At 38.4% G+C, this 25,571-nt stretch overlaps 1 protein-coding gene across 2 annotated transcripts; it reads right to left on the bottom strand.

Moving 5' to 3' along the window:
• Nucleotides 1-469: 469 nt before the first annotated feature.
• NXPE1 (neurexophilin and PC-esterase domain family member 1) lies at nucleotides 470-18,232 on the bottom strand. 2 transcript variants are annotated; one of them, XM_045555398.1, is made up of 5 exons: nucleotides 18,096-18,232; nucleotides 8,531-9,264; nucleotides 6,116-6,177; nucleotides 1,896-2,108; nucleotides 470-1,528 (listed from the first exon to the last, which is right to left on the bottom strand). In XM_045555398.1, exons 1-5 carry the CDS (start codon nucleotides 18,114-18,116, stop codon nucleotides 993-995), a joined length of 1,566 nt encoding a protein of 521 aa, XP_045411354.1. In that variant the 5' UTR covers nucleotides 18,117-18,232; the 3' UTR covers nucleotides 470-992. The 2 variants fall into 2 exon arrangements, with proteins under 2 accessions (XP_045411354.1, XP_045411352.1); XM_045555396.1 differs by lacking the exon at nucleotides 18,096-18,232 and adding an exon at nucleotides 16,315-16,410.
• Between the last annotated feature and the right edge of the window lie 7,339 nt (nucleotides 18,233-25,571).

Below are 25,571 nucleotides of genomic sequence, written 5' to 3'. Positions count from 1 at the left end.
TTTTTTGAGATAGGGTCTCACCCTGTCACCGTGGCTAGAGTGCAGCGGCATCATCCTAGCTCACTGCAACCTCAAACTTTTAGTCTCAAGTGATCCTCCTGTCTCAAACTCCTGAGTAGCAAGGACTATAGGTACACACCACCATGCCTGGCTAATTTTTCTATTTTTTGTAGAGACGAGATCTCAGTCTTGCTTAGGCTGGTCTTAAACTCCTGGGCTCAAGTGATCCTCCTGCTTCAGCCTCCCAAAGTGCTAAGATTACAGGTGTGAGCCACTGTGCCCGGCCCCTACTACATTTTTTGTTTTAAATCAGACATAGGAAAACTATGGCCTAGAGGCCAAATATAGTCTATCAAGTTTAGGGCCCATGATCTAAAAGTGGATTTTGCATTTTTAAAAAGTTGAAGGAAAATCAAAAGAAGAATATTTCCTGACATATAAAACTTATGAAATTCAAATATCAGTTTATTTCATAAATAAGTTGTATTGAAACATAACCATACTCATTTGTTTACATGTTGTCTATGGATGCTTTTGTACTATAATGACAGAATTGAGCAGTTGCAAAAGACCATATGGCCTGCAAAGCCTAAAATATTTACTGTCTAGTCTTTTATAGAAAAAGTTAGGTGACCCCTGTTTTAGAACACAATGATAATATATTTACTTTCTTTTACCCTACTAAGGTATCAGGTAGGATGCTTTCTGCCACAAGCAACAGAAATCGTGACCCAAACTTGCCTAAAACATAAAAATATTCATTATCACACATAGACAACTTCCAGACATGGTATGATCATTCTTTCTGTCTGATTCTCTTGGCTTTGCATCCCATATTAGTTGTCATTGTCTTTAAGTGTCCTCGCTGCCAATACAGACTCTTTTAAATTTGATTCTCTTAGTTTCTAAAAATGAATAAAACTTACTTGAAAATGCATGTGGGATCATTTGCAGAGATCCATTCCTAGTGATTTTTGTATAGTATTCATGCTTTAGCAAATGTAGTTTAAGAACATATTAATTTGATTTCCAATCACATGATCAGGTGGGTGGATAGTATTGGAGTCATATGCAATAGTCATGTCCCAGGCATCAATGACACCCACGTTGAGATCTTTGAAAATATCCCTCATGGTAAGATATTGAATGTAACCATGGAAGTCTCCAAGCCTTTCTGTGTCTAAGTGCATCTCCCTGATGTTTTCTGTCTTAATGATCACTTTTGTAGCTGGGCTTCTTAGGAACAGTCGTTCAATAGCCCTTCGGACACTGAGGGCCCTACGAAGGAAGATGTCAATGGGGAAGGGTCTGAAGTGCTGGCCAAAGGTGATGACAATGGCTGTGTTTTTGTCACCTGGTAGCCGGTCAATTTCCCGAGGCATATAATTTTCATCTATCAGAGAGTAGAGCTGAGCAGTGACAAAAGGATAGCTGTGTTTTTTCCATTGAATCTGAGTGTGTCTTTCTGCATCCAGAAGCACATGTTTCTTAAATATTCCGGTTTCATGGAGATCAAACAATTTTAGTGCTGGTAAAAAATAAATAGATCTTTTAACTAGAAGGTAATGATTAATATTTTTAAAAAAGAATATCCTGTCATTTAAAATACTCACCCACCTAGATTACCGACCTAGATTATTTCTGACTGGGACATGCCTACCCTTTAGGGTAGATTACCTATTCATATGTGGAATGTCAATCAAAATGTTAAATTTTGGTTGGAAGTTTTAAAGAGGAACAACATTTCTTAGGAAACAGGGCCTAAAATATATTTTAAATTAAAAAGCTCAAATTCAGAAAGGTAAGTGAAGTAAAAAACAGCTCAAAGGAGAGAATAGAAACCTCATTAAAAGTATCAGCCTGAGTTTCTAAAATAATATAAAATAACTACATACTTTTTACAACTTTGGGTAAGTAGTAGATCCACTGACGCAGTGTAGAGTCTCCCAGGAGGTAAATGAGTTTTCCTTTTAAACAGTCATTTATCTTAACTGTGTCTAACTGAATCTGGTTGCAAAATGTTGTTATCCACCTTCCTTGTAATGTATAGCCGCCAGGGACAGGAGTCTTCATTCCAACTTGGCATTTCGCTGTCATGTTTTCACTCTCTGGTAACAGAGATACTTGTGGTAAGTGGTTTTATTGGCACAAGTTAAACATCCAGCTTCCTTCTTGGTCCTGCCCTTTCTTGATCACTTTCTCCCTTCCTCTAAATCTCATTGCTATTAATACTTCTATCCCTTCCTAGTACTTTTCTGTGATCGTCATCTTTGTTTTAGGCACTTCTACTTATTCCTTTGAGAGATTTTAAGTTGTCTTGCCTCCTTGCTATTCATTTTCTCCCACGTTGGGTCATTAGCTAAGTCTTGATGTTTCGTCCTTTCTTTGCCATCCCTACTGATTCTATGCTGACTTGGTTGCTGTCATTCTAACCTGAATGATATTAGTGATCTGCTACTTGGTGTCCTTGTATCAAATCACTTACCTTTGTTCCATTAATGAAGGAATAATCTTAATTTTTCCGGGTTTAAAAAAATGGCCTAAAATATAATAATATGTGCATATTTAAAAAAAACTTCAAACAGTATAAAATACCTAGCTTGACTTAATATTTTTATTTTTTAAGTATGACTTTGCTAAAAGCAACGTGCAGTGTCTAATACAGACCAATCTTCTGAGATGTTCCAGCAAGTTCCACCAGCATTACAGGCTCTGTTGGTACATGGTCTGCCTTCCCAGGTACCACAGTAGCCGTGCCCCAAATGTTTTGCCATGGCATTGCAAAGGTCATCAGATTTCCCCCGTCATGTATCCTTGCCACTTTCTATGCCACTACCCCATCATTGAGCCAAATGCCTCCTGTTTAGGTTTCGTTACAACAGCACTTCTATACTGATACCACATTCTGTACTGGATAGGAAACAAGTTTGTATGCTATAAGAAAGGCCAAAATAATAATGAATTAATAACAGAAATGTATTTCTCCCTTGTGTAATAGACCTAGAGTGAACAGGTCAGGGCTAATATGATATTGCCTGGTGTCAGGGACTCTTACTCCTCCTATCTTATTGTTCTGCCATTCTTTTTATTGTTATTATTTTTTTAGAGACAGGGTCTCCCTCTGTTGCCCAGGCTAGAGTGCAGTGGCACAATCATAGCTCACTGCAGCCTCCAACTCTTGGGTTCAAGGAATCCTCCTGTCTCAGCCTCTCAAGTAGCTGGGACTACACGTATGCACCACCATGCTTGGCTAATTTTTGTATTTTTTGTAGAGAAAGGGTCTTGCTATGTTGCCAGTCTGGTCTCAAACTCCTGGCCTCAAGCAATACTCCCATCTTGGCCTCCCAAAGTGCTGGGATTACAGGGATAAGCCATGTGCCTGGCCTGTGCTGCCATTCTTAACATGTGGCTTCAATCTCACTGTCTAACCTGGGTCTTGCCTTTCTCACATTATATCTATCATTCAGTTAGTAGGAAGGGGAAGATGAAAGGGAAGGGCCAGTTGTGTTGCTTTTAAAGGCATGACCTAGAAGTTTCCCATATCCCTTCTATTCACACTCCTGGAAAAAATTTAGTCATGGCCACAACTAGCTATAAGGAAAGGTGGCCAGGAGTCCAGCTAAAATAAGGGTTTCTATTACTAAAAGGGAGGAGGGAATGGATATTGGGGGATCACCAGCAGTCTCTGCTTTACTCTACTTGCATAGTTCCTTAAAGGCCTTTACAGCCTCTGGTTGCCTGTGTCCACAGGATTGTGCATCATTGCATGGTTTTACTGTATTTGTAACTTGTGGAAAAAGTGGCAAAAAGGTGCTGATGGCAGAATTGGAAAATGCACCTGGAATAGCTCTTAAATCCTAGTGATTTAGCTTACTAAAGGGAATTTTCATAGTCTTATAATGATGTTGTAATTTCAATGAGTCGTGGTTGAGCTTCTGTGAGGCTTGACAGCATTGTATCCTGGATGGTTAAATATCATGACTCTGGAAACTTGAGATCCATGGTTATTAAATATTCTACCACCTAATAATGTACTGGCATACCTTGGTGAGAAGATAGCCTTTGAGCTTATTATTGTAAACCATATCTTGTGTAATCTTTAATGTGCCAGGGTATTCATTTTGCCAGGTTTCAAACTTAGTTCTTTGAAGGACTATTTCCAACATACAACAAATTCTATTATGATTACTCTTACATGCTTATTTTACTTAATAATTTTAGAATAGGCTTGAGTATTTTGAACATTATGCAGGTAATACTGTTAGGATTCCATTAATTTTTGATTACTTTAGAGATTGTGGTGGGCAGACTAATGGACCCTCAAAGATATCCACATCCTAATTCTTCAAACCTGTGAATATGTTGCCTTCCTTGGCAAGAGGGACTTTCCGGATGTGCCTAAGGGTACAGACTTTGAGATGGGGGAGATTATCATGGATTATCTGGGTGGAACCAATCTAATCGCAGTAGTCCTCAAAGGTGGAAGAGGGAGCCAGAGGAGTGGGTCAAAGATGTGGTGTGAGAGCTTGACTCACTGTAGTGGCTGTGAAGATGGAGGAAGAGGGCCACCAGGGATGCTGGAAGCCTATAGAAACTGTGAAAGGCAAAGTAACCGGGTCTCCCCGAGAGCCTCCTAAAATGTTTTAGCTCTTTGAACCAGATGTTGGACTTCTGAACTACAGAACTGTAAGATTATGCAGTTTTGTTGTTTGAAGCTACTTTATTACAGCAGCAATAAGAAAATGATACAGAGACAACTGATATTCGTTCTCATATGAAGTCATCCCATCCAGAAACAGTGTTTTTTCTTGTATTTATATACATTTTATCTTATATCTCTTAGTAACATTTTAAGTTGCCTTTCGACTTTAAAAAGTTAAATTGTGATTTAGCTTTTTGAAGCACAAAGTGGATCTTGTCATTCTATTCCTCAGTTGATTTCGGTGGCTTTCAAAAGCTTCCCGACTAGACATGGAAATCCTCAGCATGGCACTTGGGAACCTCCATGATCTAGTGTCTTCCTCTTTCTAGACTCGTCCTTCGCTCCATCCCACCATATGCTTGCCCCCTTGGCCTACTGAATAAGTCCATGATGATTTTGCTCATGATTAGAATTATCAGATAAAAAGAGTTATCAGGTAAAAAAAATACAGGACACCATATTAAATTTGAATTACTTCTAATAAGGAATAATTTTTTAGTGTAAGTATGTTTCCTGAAATATTTTCCCTTATCTCATTGTATACAAAAAAGGCAAATTTAACTGATTGTCTGTATTATTATTTCCTTAAGTCTGGCAACACTACCCATGATCTTTATGGGATTTCTCTTTCTCATTCTCTGACTACAGATATCCCTCAGGGCACAGTGAAATACCAACTTTAACATAAGCTCTTTGCCTTTTTACTCTCTTCATGGAGTTGGAAGGTTGAATGTCTTTCCGATTGCGAGCTTACTGAGCATCTGTTTTTCTCCATTTGCCCATAATGCCTCACATCTGTTAGACCCTCAACAAATGTTTGCTGAATAAATGAATAAATAGTGGCAATAAATCATTATAAGTTGGAGTAGATCACATAATGCATGTTATTGGTAAACTAAGATAGACTTTATAGGAAGATATTTTAAAGCTAAGGTAGTATAAAGACTTTTTCATAAGTAATGTAGCTTTAGGTTTATCAATAAAACATTTAATAAGATGGAAACCACATAAAATTGGTAAGTGTATCAAATAAAGGTTGGGAGGTTATGCCAACAGAGAATTGGGAAACCAAAACCAAAATGTTCCCACTCTGAAGCTATGGGTATCCATCAAAGACGTTCACATAGTGCCTCAGACCCTAGGGAGGTGAACTCCCAGGTTTAAATATGAATGTAGGATACTCCTACATATTTCTCCTCTTGACAAATCAAGATGAAATCTGTTATAAAGAGAGTTTGAAACAATTTCCTTGAGTGAATTTCTCTCTTTAAAGTCCAGCATGATTGACACCATAGACACCTGCTAGGAATTGTGTTCCAGGAAAACCACAGTTGCTAGGGTTAATGCTGATAAGATTTCCTCTGCACAAGACACGTACCAAGCAGCACCTACGACAGGGCAGAGCAGACTTACTGTTACATCGGGAGACATCAATGTGTTTTTGGTCTTTCATCATTTCAACTCCCACTTTGGACCTTCAAAAAATAGGACAACAAATTAGCCTACTGTCTGTCCACGTAACACAGGTAACATGAATCACCTGCTTGTCAGTAAAGGATAATTTTTAATTTTATATAACTGAAAGTTATTATTTTTACAAATTTTAGATACATATTGAGCATTTTAAATGAATTAGGGTTTTGGAAGATTTTCTACCCTGCTGAGAGCACCTGAAATCAGCAGCTCTCCTCATCTGCCACATGCAATCAATATGTCCTGAAATTTTAGATTAAAAATGTTTTATAATTTGCAAGTCCTCTTCTGTCTTTCTGCTTCCACATCACTTATTCAAGTTTGTAGAATATTTTTCTTGGATTACTGTGAGTCTCTAATTGGCCAGCCTGTCTCAGTTTCATCCCACCTGAATTCTTCAACACAACTTCCAGAGTGTCCTTTCTAATTGCAACTGCAAGTGCATTACTGTTTAAAACATTTAATCATCTCCCAGTCACTTATCTCAGGAGTCCAGGCTCCTTAGTGTGACACGTAGACCTCTTATCACAGGGCCTCTGCTTCCCTCTTTATCCACATTTCCTGCTATGGTTACCTTCAGTTTTTCTCACAAACTTGCTTTCTGAAGATTGTACACTTTGTGAAGGAAGGGAATGCATTTACCTGGCCCACTGCTGTATCCTTAATATCTACCAAAGTGCCTGGTAGAAAGTAATGTTCAGTGTGATGTATGAATAAATGTATACTGCATTGCTTTCCTCCAACTGATGAAAACCACCCGACTCTTCCTGCTTGAAAGCTCTCACCCTCCTTTTGACTCATTCTTTGTCTCGAACCTATGTGTGTGTGTATGTAAGTGGAGGGAGGCAGAAAGGGGTTACAGGGAGAATGGGGACCCAGGTGCCAGGCACAACAGCTGTAAGTGGTACCTGATTCTCTACTGTGGATGTCTCTTCAGGTCCAATCCCCAGAAGGGAAAGAATCAGCATGTTTTCATCCTTATTGGGATTTAGGCTAAGTGTGATTGGTGGATAGGAAGAGATTTGGTAAGCCGTACCATCAGAGGTGAAAGGAAAAGAACAGAAACCCAACTGTGCTTTTACTTACTCAGAAAGGACTCACGGATTATAGATTAAGAGCCCAAACTTGGATAACGAGGTGAGATTCTGGAATGCCTGTTGTTTTTCCATGTTTGCTGTCCACTCTTATGTCCTCTTAGCATATTATTTGAAAGCTTAAGGAAAAAAAACCTCTAAGTTTGACTTTGAAAACTGTTAAGAAAGGAATTGTTGAGGACCTAGCATTCTACTCTATCATCAAGCTTAGGGAAAATAAATCCTTAGGGGGGAAAATATGGATATTGGAAGAAGGAAATGGACTGAACCCCCTGAGGCTTACGGAAAGTTATCAAATGAGCAAAAGACTCTGAAACTGATAGGTGCCTTAGGGCTTGGCGCACAGTTCCGGGATTTGTGGTGGCAAATCTCCAGAGTGGCCTCTGAAGAGACCATGATGGTTCATTCTAATCAATGAAGTGTTTTCCAGCTCAGTGGAGAACAGAGAAACCAGGAAGTGAGCATCTGCTTGAGAGTAGGGGAGAAAAACATGGTGTTTATGCAGCTGCAATTGATAGAAGAAACATGCTTACACGCTGGTTTGTGGAGGCCTGTTCAACTAGGGGCTTCCATGAATCACGAGGTTACAACTTGGGGAGCAGAAGGACTCCTCCACTCTGAGGAATATCTGATCATGAGATCAACTGGAGATGACCAGTGGGCATTGGCTTTTTAGAAAGATTTACTCAGGCTGCAGTCTGGAGGATAGATTAAAGGGGAGGTGACTGCTGGGAGGGAGACCAGTTGGGAAGCTGTTATAGGCTATCCAGATGAGAGGATGGTGGTCTGCACTTGGACAGCGGCACTGGGCATGGGGAGAAATGGATGAATGCAAAGGATATATAAGAGGGAGAATCAACAGACTATGATACGGCAGGTGAGGGAGCGTGGATGTTATCATACACTTGTCAAGGAATCTTTTCTCAGTGGAACATCTGTGAACACACAGCAGAATAGTTGTCCACAGAACATATTTTATAAAAACTGTAGGTCTATAGTAGAAGGCGTGACTGAGTCTGACAATACCAGTCACCCTGGGGAAGAGCAGGCATATGTACTACAGAGTTCCACCTTGTGCAGCCCTCTTTTATTGAACATTTCAGTGAAAATGCAAACCTTGGCATAGAGTCATGAACAGGAGGTCCCATGAAGACACCACATCTGAGTAGAGGAGGCATCTGAGAGGGTCATTCTCAGTATTGAGATGAGCAATGTAGCTCTACCTGGGGGCACCTCTCTGTGTATTGAAAAATATACTTACCTGTGGAAAAGGCCTTTTTCCTGGACAGTAAGATAAGAAATTTCTCGATTCCTGGTGGTCATGTGGGTCAGGGCCTCACAGGGCAAGTGTTGAGGCTTCACACAGTAGAAGGCTTCTTGGTCTCTATCGTCCAGGTATTTACAGAGCTCAGCACTTGAATTTAAGGTCAGGCCACATTCAGTGAAGACATGGGAGGTCACATTAACAAATTTACCTTTGAAAATAACTTTATCATAGCCTTGGTTCCTTGCCCTCCAGAGAGCCGACACCCCTTCGCTGGGGTGGATGAGCAGGACAGACAGGGAGACTTGGCCCTCCCAGAACAGAGTGAAGCTGACAAGGTAGGTGCCGTTGTTGAAGTCGGTCACCCTTCCTGAAGCTCCTGCCTTCAGGGCTGGGGAGGACATCCTGGCCCTCAGGAAATCCCCGCCATATTGCTTCCTGCGTCCTAAGTGGTCCCTGGCTTCCAGTAGGACGTCTAGCTGGTCTCCCCTGCAGTAGGTGTGTCGAGGGTTGAGGATGGTGGCTGTGCTGTGTGCGGCGCTGGTGGTGGTGTTCACGTGGGCGAAAGGTCTGGGCGGGATCTGCTGGTCTAGTTTCTCCATGATTGCCTTTATTCGCAGCTCAGTCTCTGTTGGTGACTTTAATGGGCTTACTGGTGTTGTGGGGATCGAGGGCTTCGTGGAGGTGTTCCAGTGATAGAGGGAGATGGATAAGTTCAGCGTAGACCAAAGCTGAAATGACAAGAAATGTGACATACTATGAAATGAACCTATTTCTAGTAATTTTTACTTATTTTGAGTTTGAATATTTATTTATATATTATTATCAATATTATTTAAACTCTCTGACAATTTTGAATAAAATGTAAACATTTGCATTTTTACCTGAATATTTCAGAAAATGCCTGAAGAGTTGTAGATAAATATGTTATATCCAAAATGTATAGCTCAGAGAATGCTTATGAGTAACAAATTGGTACCATTGCATTTACTCTTCCTTTTCATATACACTTCCAATAACTTTCATATACACATCCAATAACTAATTTCTGTTACATCTACCCCTATATATCTTTTTCCTATGTCTAATAGTCCTTTCTTCCCCACTGTCTCATAGTTCAAGCCACCAACGTTTATGTCCTGGTTGTAGCAGTCACCTCAAGGATGAAAGCTGTCCTCAGACTTCATGAAGACAGTGCTGCTTTCTCTCCATTTACTTTCCTCCCCTGTAGCTAAATCAGTCCTTCTAAAGCAAAACCATATTTGTGTCCCTATTTACATCCTTTCCATGGCTTCTCGTAACTCTTGGGGTGAAGTCTGTCCTTAATGTGGCATTACGCTGTGGCCTATTTTTAACTCTCTAGCTCTTGCCACTCTCTCCTTTGCACTTGATGTTTTGATAAGACTGTTTTATTTTTAGGAGCTGACCTTCCCTTCTTTCAGCTCTTGCTCTTCACTAATGCTTTCTTTTCTTTCTGGGCTGCTAGCCACCTCCACATTTCCTGCAAACCACCTAGACATTCTAAACTTCTGTTTTAAAAATTGCTACAGCCTTAGAGGTCATGTATACTTTTAGCACTACACAGTGTTTTATAGGAATTCAAATTCGGGGATTTCCAAACCTTGCTGATAGTCAGAAGCACCTGCCAAGCTTTTCTAGAAACATGGATTCTCAGGCTGTGGTCCAGATCACCTGAGTCATTATCACTATGTTGTCCAGGAGTATATGTTTTCCCAAAGCCTCACAGGCAATCCTGTGATCAGCTAGGGTTGAGAACAAGGATTATACACCAGTGATTGCCAACACTCTCACACTTTTAAACACATGTCACACTTTTTAAAAATGCATGGCGGGGCTGCACTGCATCCCAGCATCATCTATAAAACCCTAGTGATTGGTAACAAAGTGGCAGAGTAAACCAAAAGAGACAAGAAATAAGGAAGTGAGATATCATTTAAAATAAAGATGAACAGAACCCAGGTTGAATCTTTGAAAAAACTTTGGCAAAGCCAAAAGACAAATCTTTGGCAAAGCCAACCAAGAAATAGAGAGAGATGCAAATAAATAACATCCAAAATAAGAACCTTTTTATATATCTCTGGAAAATACTAAAAAACCTTAAATTTGTACAATAGGAAATATTTAATAGTATCACACATATATTTCTTTTCTTTTTTTATTTTTAAATTTCAGAATATTATGGGGGTACAAACATTTTGGTTACATATATTGCCTTTGCACCACACAAGCCAGAGCTGCAAGTGTGCCCATCCCCCAGACAGTGCACTTCGCACCCATTAGTTGTGAATTTACCCATCCCCTCCACCTCTCTCCCACCTGCCTGGCACCCGGTGAATATTACTTCCATGTGTGCACGTAAGTGTTGATCAGTTAGTACCGATTTGATGGTGAGTACATGTGGTGCTTGTTTTTCCATTCTTGTGACACTTCACTTAGAAGAATGGACTGTAATTCCACCCAAGATAACACAAGAGGTGCTAGTTCACCATTATTTTTTGTGGCTGAGTAGTACTCCATGGTATACATATACCACATTTTATTAATCCATGTATTAGTCTCATGTATTGATGGGCAGTTGGGTTGTTTCTACGTCTTTGCAATTGTGAATTGTGCTGCTATAAACATTTGAGTGCAAATGTCTTTATTAGAGATTGACTTTTTTTCCTTTGGGTAGATGCCCAGTAGTGGGATTGCTGGATCAAATGGTAGTTCTATTTTCAGTTCTTTGAGATATCTCCACATTACTTTCCATAAAAGTTGTACTAATTTGCAGTCCCACCAGCAGTGTATGAGTATTCCTATCTCTCTGCATCCATGCCAACATTTGTTGTTTTGGGACTTTTTGATAAAAGCTTCTCAATGGAGTTAAGTGATATCTCATTGTGGTTTTGATTTGCATTTCCCTGATGATTAGAGATGTTGAGCAATTTTTTATATGTTTGTTGGCCATTATTCTGTCTTCTTTTGAAAAGTTTCTGTTCATGTCCTTTCCCACTTTTTAATGGAATTGTTTGATTTTTTCTTGTTGATTTTCCTAAGTTCTATATAGATTCTAGTTATCAGCCCTTTATTGGATGTGTAGCTTGCAAATATTTTCTCCCATTCTGTAGGTTGACTATTCACTCAATTGATAGTTTCCTTGGCTGTGCAGAAGCTTTTTAATTTGATCAGGTCCCATTTATTTATTTTTGCTGGTGTTATGATTGCTTTTGGGGTCTTCTTTATAAATTCTTTGCCTAGGCCAATGTCTATAAAAGTTTTCCTGACATTTTCTTCTAGAATTCTTATGGTTTCATGTCTTAGGTTTAAGTCTGTTATCCATCATGAGTTGATTTTTGTGAGAGGTGAGAGGTGCGGATCTAGTTTCATTCTTCTGCATGTGGCTATCCAATTTTCCCAGCACCATTTATTGAACAGGGATTCTTTTCCCCAGTGTATATTTTTGTCTGCTTTGTCAAAGATCAGATGACAATATGAGGATGGTTTTATATCTGTGTTCTCAGTCCTGTTCCAATGGTCTATGTCTCTGTTCTTGCGCCAGTACCATGCTGTTTTGGTTGCTCTATAGACTTGTAGTATAGCTTGAAGTCTGGTAAATCGATGACTCCCAATTTGTTTTTTTTTGCTTAAGATTGCTTTGGCTATATGGAGTCTTCTCTGTTTCCATATGAAGTGTATAATTATTTTTTCTAGATCTGTGAAAAATGATATTGGTATTTTCATAGGGATTGCATTGAATCTGTAGATCACTTTAGGTAGCATAGACATTTTATTTTTGAGCTCTGTCTTCTGAGAGGGCCTAGAAGCAAAGATATTCTAGTAGTAACAAACAAAGCCAGTGTCCATATCTTGGTTTCTAATACCATTTTCCAATAAAAGAAACCAGGGCCCTTTGGGCAGATGGCTGACTCTAGGGCTAGGGCAAGGAATATATAAGATGAGCCTAAAGCATCTTGTGTCAGAAAGTAAGGAAAGCTCAAAAGAAGCAAACAAACAAAGGAACACAGGAGGCAACTGAAAGAGCTCTCAATGGCCAAAGCTGGAACAATTTGAACAACAAAATAATGTACTATTGGATTCTAACCCAAAGTACGTAATAAATATCCATGAATCCACACTGATGTAAATAAATGTTTGAATAAACAAATATGTGGGGAATAACAGACAAATATTCTGTACAGAAAAATTCCAAATAATGTATGTGAATGCTCCTCACTCAATGAGGTAGAACAGAACTGCCCAATCTTTAAGTGTGGAATTGACCTAGTGACCTATTTCTAAAGAGTACTGTATAGAATGGGTTGGGGAGGAGGAAGAATAAGCTTACAGTGGAGAAACCTGACAAACACTAGCTTGGCCAGGTGATCAAGGTCAGCATCATCAGTGATAAGTCATGTTGATGGCATCATCCTTGATATAATGTGATGAGTGGAAGACCACTTTACATCTGTGGTCTTCTTCCCCAAACCCATAAAATATATTTAACCATGAGAAAAACAACAAACTAAACTAGAAGGACATTCAACAAAATACCTGACCATTATTCCTTAAAACTGTCAAGGTCATCAAAAACAAAGAAAGTCTGAGAGAAGCCTAAAGAGAAGTGACACATGTACTATGGTACCCTGGATGGGATCATGGACAAAGGACAATAGGTGAAAATAAAGGAAATCTGAATAAAATAGAGACTTCATATAATAATGTTAAAAATAAGGGAAATTGGGTGCAGGGTATAGAGGAACTCTCTGTAATATTCTTGCAATTTTTCTGTAAATTTGAAACTATTCTAAAATAAAAAGTTTATTAAATCTTAAGAAAATTAGAGATTGGACAATAATATACCAGGTTAAAAAAAAAAAGAAAAGAAAAGAAAAAAAGGGGAAAGGAAGTTGGAAGCATAATCTTGGTATTTGATAAAGTAACATTCACACCAAAAAGTATTAAGTGACAAAGCAGGACACCTATGTACTAAAGGATAATTAATTCACAATTAATATTTATGCACCCAATATAGCAATACAAGCATAAAGCAGAAACTATAAGAGATTCAAGGAGACATAGAGAAATTCATTTTAATGATAGGTGCATTTAATACATGAGCTATCTAAGGAATACTATATGGACAAAAAATTAGTAAGTTTATAAAATAACTAATAGCAATAAAGAAAGATCTTGTAGACATATAATGAACTCTGAATTCTAGTAATAGAGAATACATCTTCTTTTCAAGAACATGTGAAACTTTACAAATATTGTCTATATCTTTGGTCACAAAGAAGACCTCAACAAATGCTAATTAATAGAAATTAATAATAAAAATAACATCTTTGATTATAATGGAGTATTTAGTAGAAATTTATTCAACCCCCCCAAATACCATTCCACCCTGAAATTAAAAAGTTTTAAAACAACTCCTGAGTCAAAGAAAAATACAAAATGAAATTATAGTGTATTGTGAACATAACCATAATGAACACATGTTATATTAGAATCTATGAGATATAGCTACAATAAATATCAGGTAAAAATTTACAGCATTAACTACCTATGTAAATAAGGAGAAAAAAATAAATGAGTTAAACACTTAGATAAAAAGTTAGAAAAAGGAAAACAGAGTAAGTCGAAAGAAAGCAGAAAGGAGGAATTGATATGAAGGTAAAAGCAAAAGTAATGCATTAAAATACAGAAAAATAGTAGAACAAACAAAAAGCCAAGTTTTTTAAAGAAAAAAATCAAAATAAACAAGCCCACCAGTGAATCTAATCAAAGCAAAAGGGAGAAAACACAAATATACAAAATTAGAAATCTTATGAGGAAAATATGAAAACAGAAAATTTAAAAAGTCATGAAATGATTTTTTTACAATTTCAGGCAAATACATATGAGAATCTAGATAAAATAACTAATTCAGAAAACACAACCTATCAAAATTTACCTGAGTAGCATAAAGAAATAGTGAAAGAATAATAGCACACTCCTGCTGAAAAACACAAAGCCAGATTGGTGGAATTCTACTAAACTTTAAAGATCAGTCAATCCTAATGTTACTTAAGCAACTTCAATGTACTACAAACAGCAAATAAACAAAAAACTTCCAAATTGATTTTATGAAGTAAATATAATGTATTTTCCAAAACCTGATAAAGATTGTACCAGAGAAAACAATATAAATTATAGATTTATGAATATTGAGGCAGAATCTTAAAATGTTAGCAAACACAATCCAAGTGAACATTAGAAAAAAATAATATTTCATGACCCAGAAAGTTTTGTACCAGGAATACAAATTTGGTTCAGTTTTTAATATGATTTATCATATTAGTACAGCTAATGAGAAAAATTATATGATTATCTCCATGTAGGCAGAAAAGGACTTTGACAATATTAGCACAGATTCATGTTAAAAACAGTCAACAAAAAAAAGTATGGATCTTCTTTTCACATAAAATATTAATATATACTTTAGATGAGAGAAAGCAATTAGAGACACTGGACTTGAATAGGAAGTTAAAACAATCTTTATTTCCAGATGCAATGGTTATTTATCTGGAAAACTCTAACAGTGTAAAAATTACTATAAACTATAAAAGAATTTAGTAAGATAGTAGGTAATAAAATTAATGTATAAAAATCAATAGCCTTTGTATATACAGACAAAAACCAGAGAGAATAAATGGAAGAGACAATCCGATATGTAGTAGCAAAATGATAATAAAATACGTATAAATTGAACATGAGTGTCCAAGAATTATATGAGAAAAATTCACAAAATACTACTGAAGAAAGCAAAATTGAGCAAATGGAAAGGAAACCATGTTCTTGGATAAAAAATCTTAACATCATAAAGAAGCTATTTAGTCTTCCAAAGTTAATTTGTATACATTTAATGAAATCACAATAAAAATATCCCCAATATTTTCTGGACCAGACAGGTCAATTAGAAAGTTCACTTGAAAGCATAAATGAGAATGAATAGTTAGAAAATGTTTGGGGAATTAAAAAAACAAGGTGGTGGGTATGGGTAAGATTAGCTCTACTAGATATTAAAACTTACTTGTAGAATCTCTATAATTAAAATAGCGTGGTATTGGCACATGAATAAAAAGACAGTGGAACAGAATTGAATCAGAAATAGACCTTATTATACATACAAATTTAGTATGCTATAGAGGCAGCAGTCAAAATCAGTGGGGATATTGGATGGAATTTTTAATAAGAGGATTAGGATAACTGGACAGATATAGGGAAAAAGTTAAATTAGATTGTCATACTATTCAACAGCACAATTCCAAGTGGATCAGATATTTATAGACAATGGAACTCTACTAGTAAAAAAATGGGTGAATTCCTATGTAACTTTAGAGTGGGAAAAACTTTTCTAACAATGACTTGACATCCATAAACAATAAGAGAAAGTGGATTACTAAAAAAATAACTTTTGCATGGCGCAAGAAATCATAGACAAAAGGAGCAAATGACAAACTGGATTTACATGGTCAGGTAACATATGCACCTGGATTTAGTGACAAGGAAGTTGGTAGCTTTAACAAGGGCTGTTTTGGGAGTATGAGGGAGGTGGAATACTGATGGGAATGGATACAGGATGAGTGGGAAATGAGGGAGAGGAGATCGTGGTGTCCACAGTCCCTCTGAGAAGCTGGACAGAGAAGGGAGAAGACAGCAGGGTTGGAGAGGGGGAGGAGGGGCTGATGGACTGGGCCTGGCTTGACGCAGGTCACACTGGAGAAAACTGTTCCTACCTTTGTGGAGTTTTGAGAAATTATGATTATCCAGGTAACTACTAAAAAAGATAGCAACATCAGCAGTATTTTCTGAAGCATCTTATTTGAAAACATGATGAGTGTCCTAGGAGAGATGACACAAGAGAGGAATTCTGTGAGAAGTGAATCCCTCTGTACTCACTGTTTTATTTTTAATCTGTAATTTGCCACCAAGATTTTTTTCCTCCTTTGTGAGCAATTCTCTTCTTTCCCTTCCCCCACCAACAACCCATACTCCCAACCCCTTTGACTCCTGTCCAAGTTCTAGCTGGGATTGTTGCTTCCTCCTTCCAGGAACCTGAAATGGAAGCCCGATGCCCCCATAGGTTCTCTCACTGCACTCTGCATTTTCTCAGTTATGACAGATCACAATTACAATGAGAAGCAGAACAATTAATCTACCAGCATGTCTTTTGGGGAAAGACTTGGGGTAGCTGATGGGGCCACAAGAATACTCTCGTGTTATGAAACATAATTGGTAAAATGGCCTTAAAGAAAGTGGGTCCTGTTAACTGGGCAGGGAGGTGGGATGAGAGGCTTTTGTTTTGCTGAGCACCAAGTATGAAATTTGGAAGTAGAAACTCCTTCCAGATTGAATTACTCTGCGTAACAAAGAAGAGATGATCCAACAAGGCTAGGTACTGCATGAGGAAAGGGAAAGAAAAGGAGATAGAAAGAGGTGTTGGGGGTTGGAGGGAGAGAGAGAGAGAGAGAGAGAGAGAGAGAGAGAGAGAGAGAGAGAGAGAGAGAGAAGCTCCTCCCCACCATGGTCATGTTATTATGTTAATAATATGGTGTTGGAGAACACAAATAAGATTATATACTTTGCCTTATTTTGGGGTACAAAACATAATGCCTCTCCTCTCTGTCCTTTACCAAATCCTCAGTGAAATCTAGATTGCGTGAAAAGCTCTTGTTTAAGTGGATTCATTTGGCAGAATCCAAAAATTTTCTGTATTTTTAATCTGGTTGGTGCAGAGCAAAAAGATACTTCACTTGCAGAGTAGAAGCTAGAGAACAAAGGGTAAATTTAGAGCTGTTTAACCTTTCGAGAGTCCAAGATGAAATTATTTTAAACAAGATGTAGTACACAGTTGCAACTCATATTAAATCACTACCTTCTGATTGAACTTTGACTTCCCAGTTACTGAAGCATGGTGTGAGGGAACTTGGGGAGGTGTTGAGTTCTGGGTCAAGACTGGTACTGGGACAAAATGAATGAATGCAGGGGAGAGGACAAGGGGGCAGCTCTACTCTGTGCCACACACCATATTGCAATAGTTTGTTTACTTTCTGAAGGCCGAAAGACTGTCAATTACTGAAGAATTGGAATAATGTCTATGTCACATTACACACCAGGGCCTAGCACTATGTCCCACAAGCACAATATTTGTTGAATACTTTCAAAACAGAATCCTGATTTCAGAACAACTTCAACTTCTATCCACTGAAATTTCATATTTTCTAAGTGTACAAAATAGCACGTTCAATAGGGCAAAAAGTCAGAGTCAAGGGGCCTCTCTGACTACCTCTCCCCTGACTGACCCTGTTTTTCTGACTTGAAAGTGAATTTTGTGAAGTCTGAGTTACAATGTCTGATCTGATTCATTTTTCCTTACCTAATGTAGTAGCGTGTATAGATAAGTTTCAGCAACACTGAAAAGAAAATGATGATTATCATTGCACTTTTATGAATCTTAGACTATCAACCTCCTTTTCATAGATCTTTAAGCTTATTCTGTAAAATATTGAGTACTTACCAAATATGCGTCAGGTACCATAGAATGTACTGGAAATAAAGAGAAGCAACAAAATGAATTAAATGAACATTTGGGAAGATGAGAATACAGCAGTAGAAATACCAAATTCTTCCATGCTCCTGGGTCTGCCCGCACTGTTCCACCTGACTGTCTTCACCTCTGTGCTCACTGCGCCAGAACCTCCCTCCCCCAATCTCCAACAGGCTTCCTGGTTAATTTGGAAAATTCCTATCCATTATTTGAGTTTGAGCTTGAATACCAAATGTTCTTTCCTCAGTAGTTTAATTAGTAATTTATTCATTTGTGCTCCCCCAGTCTATTATGCATACCTCTGTTACGGTACATGCTGCTCTGGGTTGTATCTCCTTGTGTGCCCATTCCTTCTTTAGGTGGATGGGCATTCAGGAGGGGAGGCCCTCAGAGATCCCCCTACTCGAGAGAAGAATCACTGCAGGCTGAACTCTCCCACCTTGGACTGCTGGTGTGTGTATCACAAGATCCTGGTCCTGACAGCCAGGCAGTTCTATTGCTCATATCCCTGGTTTCACATTTCCATTGTTCCAGTACCAACTTTGGCCAGACCTGACTCCTTCGAGAGTGGCCAGAGTGCTTCTTTTAAGAAGGAATTTTACTGATGGCAGGGTCTGGGAAGTGTATTAATCCCGTCTTCCATAACGTTATCCTTTTTGCATCTATTTTCTACTTGAACCCTGAATCAAGGTCACATTTGTCTAAACCACACATAACTGCAAATCAGAATTCTTTCTGGGATCTTACGGCCAGTCTCATTTATTCCAAAATCAATGTCTCACCTGCAGTGTACTCCTTAGCTTGAGCTCTTCAAATCCAAATGTCTTCAGGATGTCTCCACGTGGAAATCCTCACCAGTAGAGGTGAGCTTATACCAGTTTGTGAGACCCTGTTGTACACATCTCTTCCCAGCTTCTCGTTTAGTGACATCATCGTGGTAGCTTGAAATAGGCCATGATGTGTGTATGTACTTCAGGCAATCAGCCTGAAGGCTGTAAACAGGTCCCCGGGAGAGCAGGTTTATCAGCATACCCCTGCTCATAGGAATCTCAAAGTTGACTTGTCCTGTTGGAATGTTTTCTCTTCCTCAGAATGTCCTCTGCTTCTTTTCTCTGCCTGTCTTTGTGAGTGGTATCCCCAGTCAGAAACCTGGCCACTGTCTTGTACCATTTGTCTCCTTATGCTCGTATCTGGCCATCCTCAGATGCGATTGAGTCAGTGTGCACAGACTGCTAGTTGTCCTTTTCGTCGTCACTAGTGATAGAAACTTGTAGCCGGGCACGCAGCAGCCCAGTCACAGGATATTTCCCGGCCTCTGCTGTGTTTGGATGTGGCCGTGAGACTGACGTCTCTGAAATGGATGTAAGCAGAGGTGACAGTGCCATGTCTCCTCCAGACTCTCTTTCCTCTTCCTACCCTCTGCAACTAGCTATGGCTGCAGCCTAGCTTAGACCATGGAGATGATGGCAACATCCCAGAACAGGGGGTCCTTAAAACTTCTTTGTAACATGGGCCCCTTTGACAGTCTGATGACCTCTTTTCCAAATACATAAATAAAATATATAAAATTGTAACAAAACCAAGTTATTCTGAGGCACAGTTATCAACATTTTAAATAATCTGATTTGTTACATAGTCAATAGCAATTCTTTATTAACACACTAAATAACAAATGTAGGCAGCCAGGTTTTATGTTCACAATAATTTCAAAGCGATGATGAGTGATATTTCAAGATTCTTTAGTAACTGTATTATAATATAAAAATATCTGTGATTTCAAACTGTTGACCAAGCCACAGGTGTTGCTTAAATACTACAGAATTTGTTGTAATTATTCGTAATTGAAGAGATTGCTAAACTTCATATTTATCTATTTATTTATGGAGACAGTCTCCTGCTGTCATCCCGGCTAGAGTGCACTGGTGTCATCATAGCTCACAGCAACCTCAAACTCCTGGGCTCAAGTGATCCTCCTCCCTCAGCCTCCCAAGTAGCTGGGACTACAGGCACACACCACCGTGCCTGGCTAATTTTTCTACTGTTAGTAGAGACGGGGTCTCGCTCTTGCTCAGGTTGGTCTCAAACTCCTGAGATCAAGTGCTCCTCCTGCCTTGGCCTCTCAGAGTGCTAGGATCACAGGTGTGAGCCACCAAGCCCAGCCCTGAACTTCATCTAGAGGCTAGTGAAAATAGATATGTAATTTTTTTTTCCATTCAGGTTCATAGACCTCCTAAATTCTATCCATGGACTTATTTGGGGGCCCATCAACCCCAGATTAAGACCATTGGCAGAGGATGGCAGAGCTTCCATGATGCTTGGCTTCCTGGATGACCATAGGGGGTGGAACCTAACTGGATAGTTACATGAAAGAGAAATAAACTGCCATGTTGTTTTCTTGTTTAAGTCATTGCATTTGGGGAATCTTTTTTTTTTTTTTTCCATAGCAGTTCAGCCTATCTATATCTACTTTTTAAGTATCTCCTCCATTTGTGCTCCTTTTTCTATCATCACTATTGCTGCCTACTACAGGGTTTGCTGGGGCGTTACTTTGAAATGGCTTTAGCTTTTAAAAAATGTTTATTGTAGCACAATTTACATGTAATAAGAGTACATGCATTTTAAGTTCATTTAAATGAGTGAATGTTTTATGAATGCTGACAAATGTAGACACCTGTGTACCCACCACAATCAATATGTAGACTATTACTGTTACCCCAAAAAGTGCCCATGTGCCATTTCCTAGTCAATTGTATCCCTCTCCCCTGGAACCAACACCCCTCGATACTCACTGTGCATCTGGCCCTAGATAATCACAAATGTGCTTTTTGGTGCTATGGAGCAGATTTGTTTTTATAGAGTTTCATATAAATGGAATCATATAGAAGGTACACTTTCGTGTCTAGCTTCTTTGACTCAGTCTAATAGTTTTTGAAGATCCATTTATGTTGTTGCATTTATCAGTAGTTCGTTCCTTTTCATTGAGTTGTAGTCCATAATATTTTATCCATTCATCATCTGATGAGCAATTTGGCTTTTTTCAAAATAGGTGCTATTGTGAATAGAGTTGCTACAAATATTCATGTACAGTTCTCTATATGGACAAAGCCTTTTATTTGTTTTTGGTAAATACCCAAGAGTGGAATGACTGGGTCATATGTTTAACTTTTGATGAGTCTACAAAAAGTCTACTGGAATTTATTGCTCTTAATCTGTAGATGAATTTGAGGAGAATTGCTCTAGTAACGATATTGTCTTCCAATTCATGAACATAGTTTATATTTCTCGGTTTGAACCTATAGAGACTTGTTTTATCAGGTGGGCCTTGAAAGACTTGGGCTTTTTACCAAACTCCTCTACTTTGCTGGAACTCAAACTACAAACTCTGTTTCCGTCTGCAGTGGACAACAGGTGACATCCCTGCTGAGTTATTTCAGGCTTCCAGTTGTTCTCTGCTGGGCTCTGTGTTATCTGCCTTGTGCACACACAGTTCAGGGGTCAGTCGAGGATTTGAGAGTAGACTTTGGGGCTCTTTCCGCTAAGGCTTTCTCCTTTCTGTAGTTTCCCTGCTCAGTCTCCAGTCACTCTGACTGCCTTGAACTCCATCATATGACACTTCCAGTCCACAAGTCTGCAGTTTTCTGCTTGAATTTAAGTTGTGCGCACAATATACATCAAGGTTTATTGTCAGGGAAAAGTCCTTAAAGCATGGCCCTCGCCCAGCATGATTCCCTTCTTTTAAGGCTCAAATCCCCTCCAGTTTCTGTCAGTTTTTGGCCTTTTCCTTATGCTTTCAAATAATTTTTTTAAATATACTTTTTCCAGAGTTTAATACTGTTGTCTGTGAAATGTTAATCTCATTTAGGCCAGGCCGCCATCTTTTGCAACTGAAACCTCCTAGTCCATTCGCACTTCATGTTACCATTGATATGTCTATGTAATTTTATCTTACAAATTGGTTTTTATTTGTCCCACCTGTTCTCTGTTCAGTTTTCTCTCTTTGTGACTCTTTTTTTTTTTTTTTTTTTTTTTGAGATGGAGTCTTACTCTGTCGCCCTGGGTAGAGTGTGGTGGCGTCATCATAGCTCACTGTAACCTCAAACTCCTGGGCTCCAGTGATCCTCCTGCCCCTCAGCCTCCCAAGTAGCTGGGACTACAGGTGTCCACCACCACGCCTGGCTAATTTTTCTATTTTTAGTAGAGATAGAGTCTTGCTCTTGCTCAGGCTGGTCTTGAATTCCTGAGCTCAAGCAATCCTCCTGCCTTGGCCTCCCAGAGTGCTAGGTTTATAGGCATGAGCCATCCCGCCCAGCCTCTCCTTTTGTTTTAATCAATTTTTTTTATTATTCTATTTTCATTCGCAGTTATCTTGTCAGTTATACAAAATACTTTAGTAACTTCTACTATATTTTAGAAATTCCAATATGCATCTTTGACTTAATGAAGTCTAATATAATATAAATTGGCACTTTTACTAATTTCTAGGAAATGAAGGACCTTAGAAAACTATACTCCATTTACATTTAACTCCTTCATATTTTCTTGCTATTATTGTCAGGTATTTTAATTTTAGAAATATTTATTTATTTTATTTTATGTTTTTAGAGATGGGGTCTCGCTATGTTTCCCAGGTTGGACTTGAACTCCTGGGCTCAAATGATGCTCCCACTTCAGCCTCCTGAGTAGCGGGGATTCAGCTGGGTGTGCACCACAGTGCCCTGCTTAATTCTAGAAATATTTAAAACACCACAATATATTATTATTGTTATTTTATATAATCCTTATTCATTTAGGTTTGTGCACTTAGTTTCCTTCTTTTTCATTCTTCCTTGCATTTCTGTACTGTCATTTGGGAGACCTTTTTTTTTTTTTTTTTTTTTTTTTTTGAGACAGAGTTTTGCTTTGTCACCTGGGCTAGAGTGAGTGCCGTGGCGTCAGCCTAGCTCACAGCAACCTCAAACTCCTGGGCGTAAGCGATCCTACTGCCTCAGCCTCCCGAGCAGCTGGGACTATAGGCATGTGCCACCATGCCCAGTTAATTTTTTCTATATAGATTTTTAGCTGTCCAAATCATTTCTTTCTATTTTTGGTAGAGACGGGGTCTCACTCTTGCTCAGGCTGGTCTCGAACTCCTGACCTCGAGCAATCCACCCGCCTCGGCCTCCCAGAGTGCTAGGATTACAGGCGTGAGCCACTGCGCCTGGCCCTGGGAGACTTTTTCTTTAGCTTAAAGAACTATCTTTAATGTTCTGTAAGTATAAATCTGCTAGTGACAAATTCTTAAAATTACAATTTTTAAATCTTATTTTCCTTTCATTTTGAGGGTTATTTTGCAGAGTGACAAGTGCTTTTGTTTGGTTGTTTGTTCTGGTGGGGAGGGCATCAGCACTTTGAATATGCTACTTCATTTTCCTTTTATTTCCCTGATTACTCTTTGTTCCTCTCTTAGTCTGTCTCTGGGCTCTAGGTCTCTCAAGCTCTCATTACCTTGGTCACTCTCTGATGCTTCCAAAAGATTAAAAATAAAATTATCCATTTTTTCTAGTTGTTCTCAAAAGGAGATTACAAGCTGGTCTATTATTTTTTGAAACACACACACACATATATATATAATATATACACACACATATACATATATATCTACATTTGGAAACATAAATTATATACTATAATATATGCAGTACACACATATGTATATATGTACATTAATTCTGTATTTAGTATTTTAATTTCATTTTCCAAATAAATGTTTGTGGCTGATATATAGAAATGCAAGTGCCTTATTTTTAGAGTGCTTTTATATCAGCACACATTCAGAACAAAGATGATTAGAAGTGACCGCATTAGGCACCTTTGTCTTGTTTGCATTGTTAGTTTCAACATTTCACCATTTGATTAAATATATGATGTTTGGTGTATGATATTTGCTTTTTTAGTGCCTTCTGTTAATACTAGATAGAGGGAGTTCTCTTGTGTGCTAAGTGTTTTATCATTAATGGAAGTTGAATTATTGTCAAAGGGTTTTTCAGATTTATTGAAGTAGTTATTATAACTTTTCCAACTTTTGTCTTTAAATGTGATAAATTCAATTAATATATTTTCCAAAGCTAAACCATCCTGCCATTACTGGCGTAAATCCAACTAGGTCATATAAATCACACTTTTATACATAACTCTGTGACACTGTTGGCAAGAGCACAAATTAATATAATCATTTTTGAAAGCAGTATGACAATGTTTTTGTTTGTTTTGTTTTGTTTTAAATTGTGTCTAATTATGTTCTAAGTCCAAGCAATCCAATATGGATATATCACCAGGGACTTTTCAGTCAGGTCCTTAAAGAATCACATACAAAATTTTATTGCAGTTGATTGTGTATCTGTGTGTGTAGTTGTAGGGAATTAAATAGACTTTCCTGTGTATTTCTGTGAGAAGGTTAAGAAAAATGTAGTGGAGGTGTACCATGGGACACCATGCAGCAGTTAGAAGCAACTCACTAGATTTATGTACAACACAGAGGGCTCCTAAAAACAGTACAAAGTGAAGAAAGTAATAAGTGTTACAAATACATTCTTTATGTAAATTTAAAATATACACATAAGGTACATTACAAGGATATACACATATACACAGTTCTATGTACACATACTTTCAAAGATACAAATAAAAAAACTTCGGGTTTTTCTGGCTTTGTTTATGACACATCCTGCTGCCCACCTGGGACTGCTTGCCCCTGCACCAGTCCAAACGCGTCCAATTCAGAGCCCATCTCTGCGGAAAACTTTCTAGAACAACTCTAGACCACATTGATCTCTCCCACTTTCTGAATTCCTGTGGCATATTTATACATTTCCTACCCAGTCAATGTCATCCATGAAATAAGGCAAAGAAATATTGTGAAATATTGTGAAATACCTGCAAGCAGGTATTTTTGACACCCTTCTCCCTCTCTCCAACTAGATGTTAGGTTGAGTGACTGTATCTGTGTCTGCTCCCCATGGAGCACTGGGGACTTTTGCTGGTTGGTTACCAGGAGAATATTTTATCTTCTTGCCATGTCACAGTCAAAACCAGCCTTTCCTTGTTAGGAAGGGAGGCTTTCCCTGTCATTTTTTGTTTTCTACACTTTCATTTGAATTCTCTCCCTTTTCTTCTCTTTCTTCTGCTTGAGAGAAGACCTTGGCAGAGACACGGAATTTCTTTGGCTTTGCTTCCCCTCTTTCACTGACCACAAGCAAGATTAGAGGTAGAGAAAGGCAGTCTTCATAGATGTGCTTACTCACCTGTTTTAATGATGTCTTCCACCTGGGTAGCTGGAAAAGTACCTGTGAGTTCTTAACTGGCTCTTGTGGCTGTGTGAAACTTGTTTTTCTCTTGTCTGTGAATGCATTTATTTTTATCAGTCCATATTCACTGTCACTTGGTTTATTATTATCTTGGGGCGTAGAT

This window comes from Lemur catta, chromosome 7 (assembly GCF_020740605.2).
Source record: "Lemur catta isolate mLemCat1 chromosome 7, mLemCat1.pri, whole genome shotgun sequence".
Classification (NCBI taxonomy): domain Eukaryota; kingdom Metazoa; phylum Chordata; class Mammalia; order Primates; family Lemuridae; genus Lemur; species Lemur catta.
The sequence above is the reverse complement of the archived record's forward strand: the minus strand, read 5'-3'. Positions and strand labels throughout refer to the sequence as shown.

Excerpts from the sequence above, each read along its gene's own strand:
- NXPE1 (XM_045555396.1), bottom strand. The coding sequence starts at position 16,410 with ATGTTTTCAAATAAGATGCTTCAGAAAATACTGCTGATGTTGCTATCT. Across the intron at positions 9,265-16,314 it reads TTTCTCAAAACTCCACAAAG|CTTTGGTCTACGCTGAACTT; the intron begins GTAGGAACAGTT and ends TTGTCATTTCAG. Across the intron at positions 2,109-6,115 it reads TGATGTCTCCCGATGTAACA|AGAGTGAAAACATGACAGCG; the intron begins GTAAGTCTGCTC and ends CTCTGTTACCAG.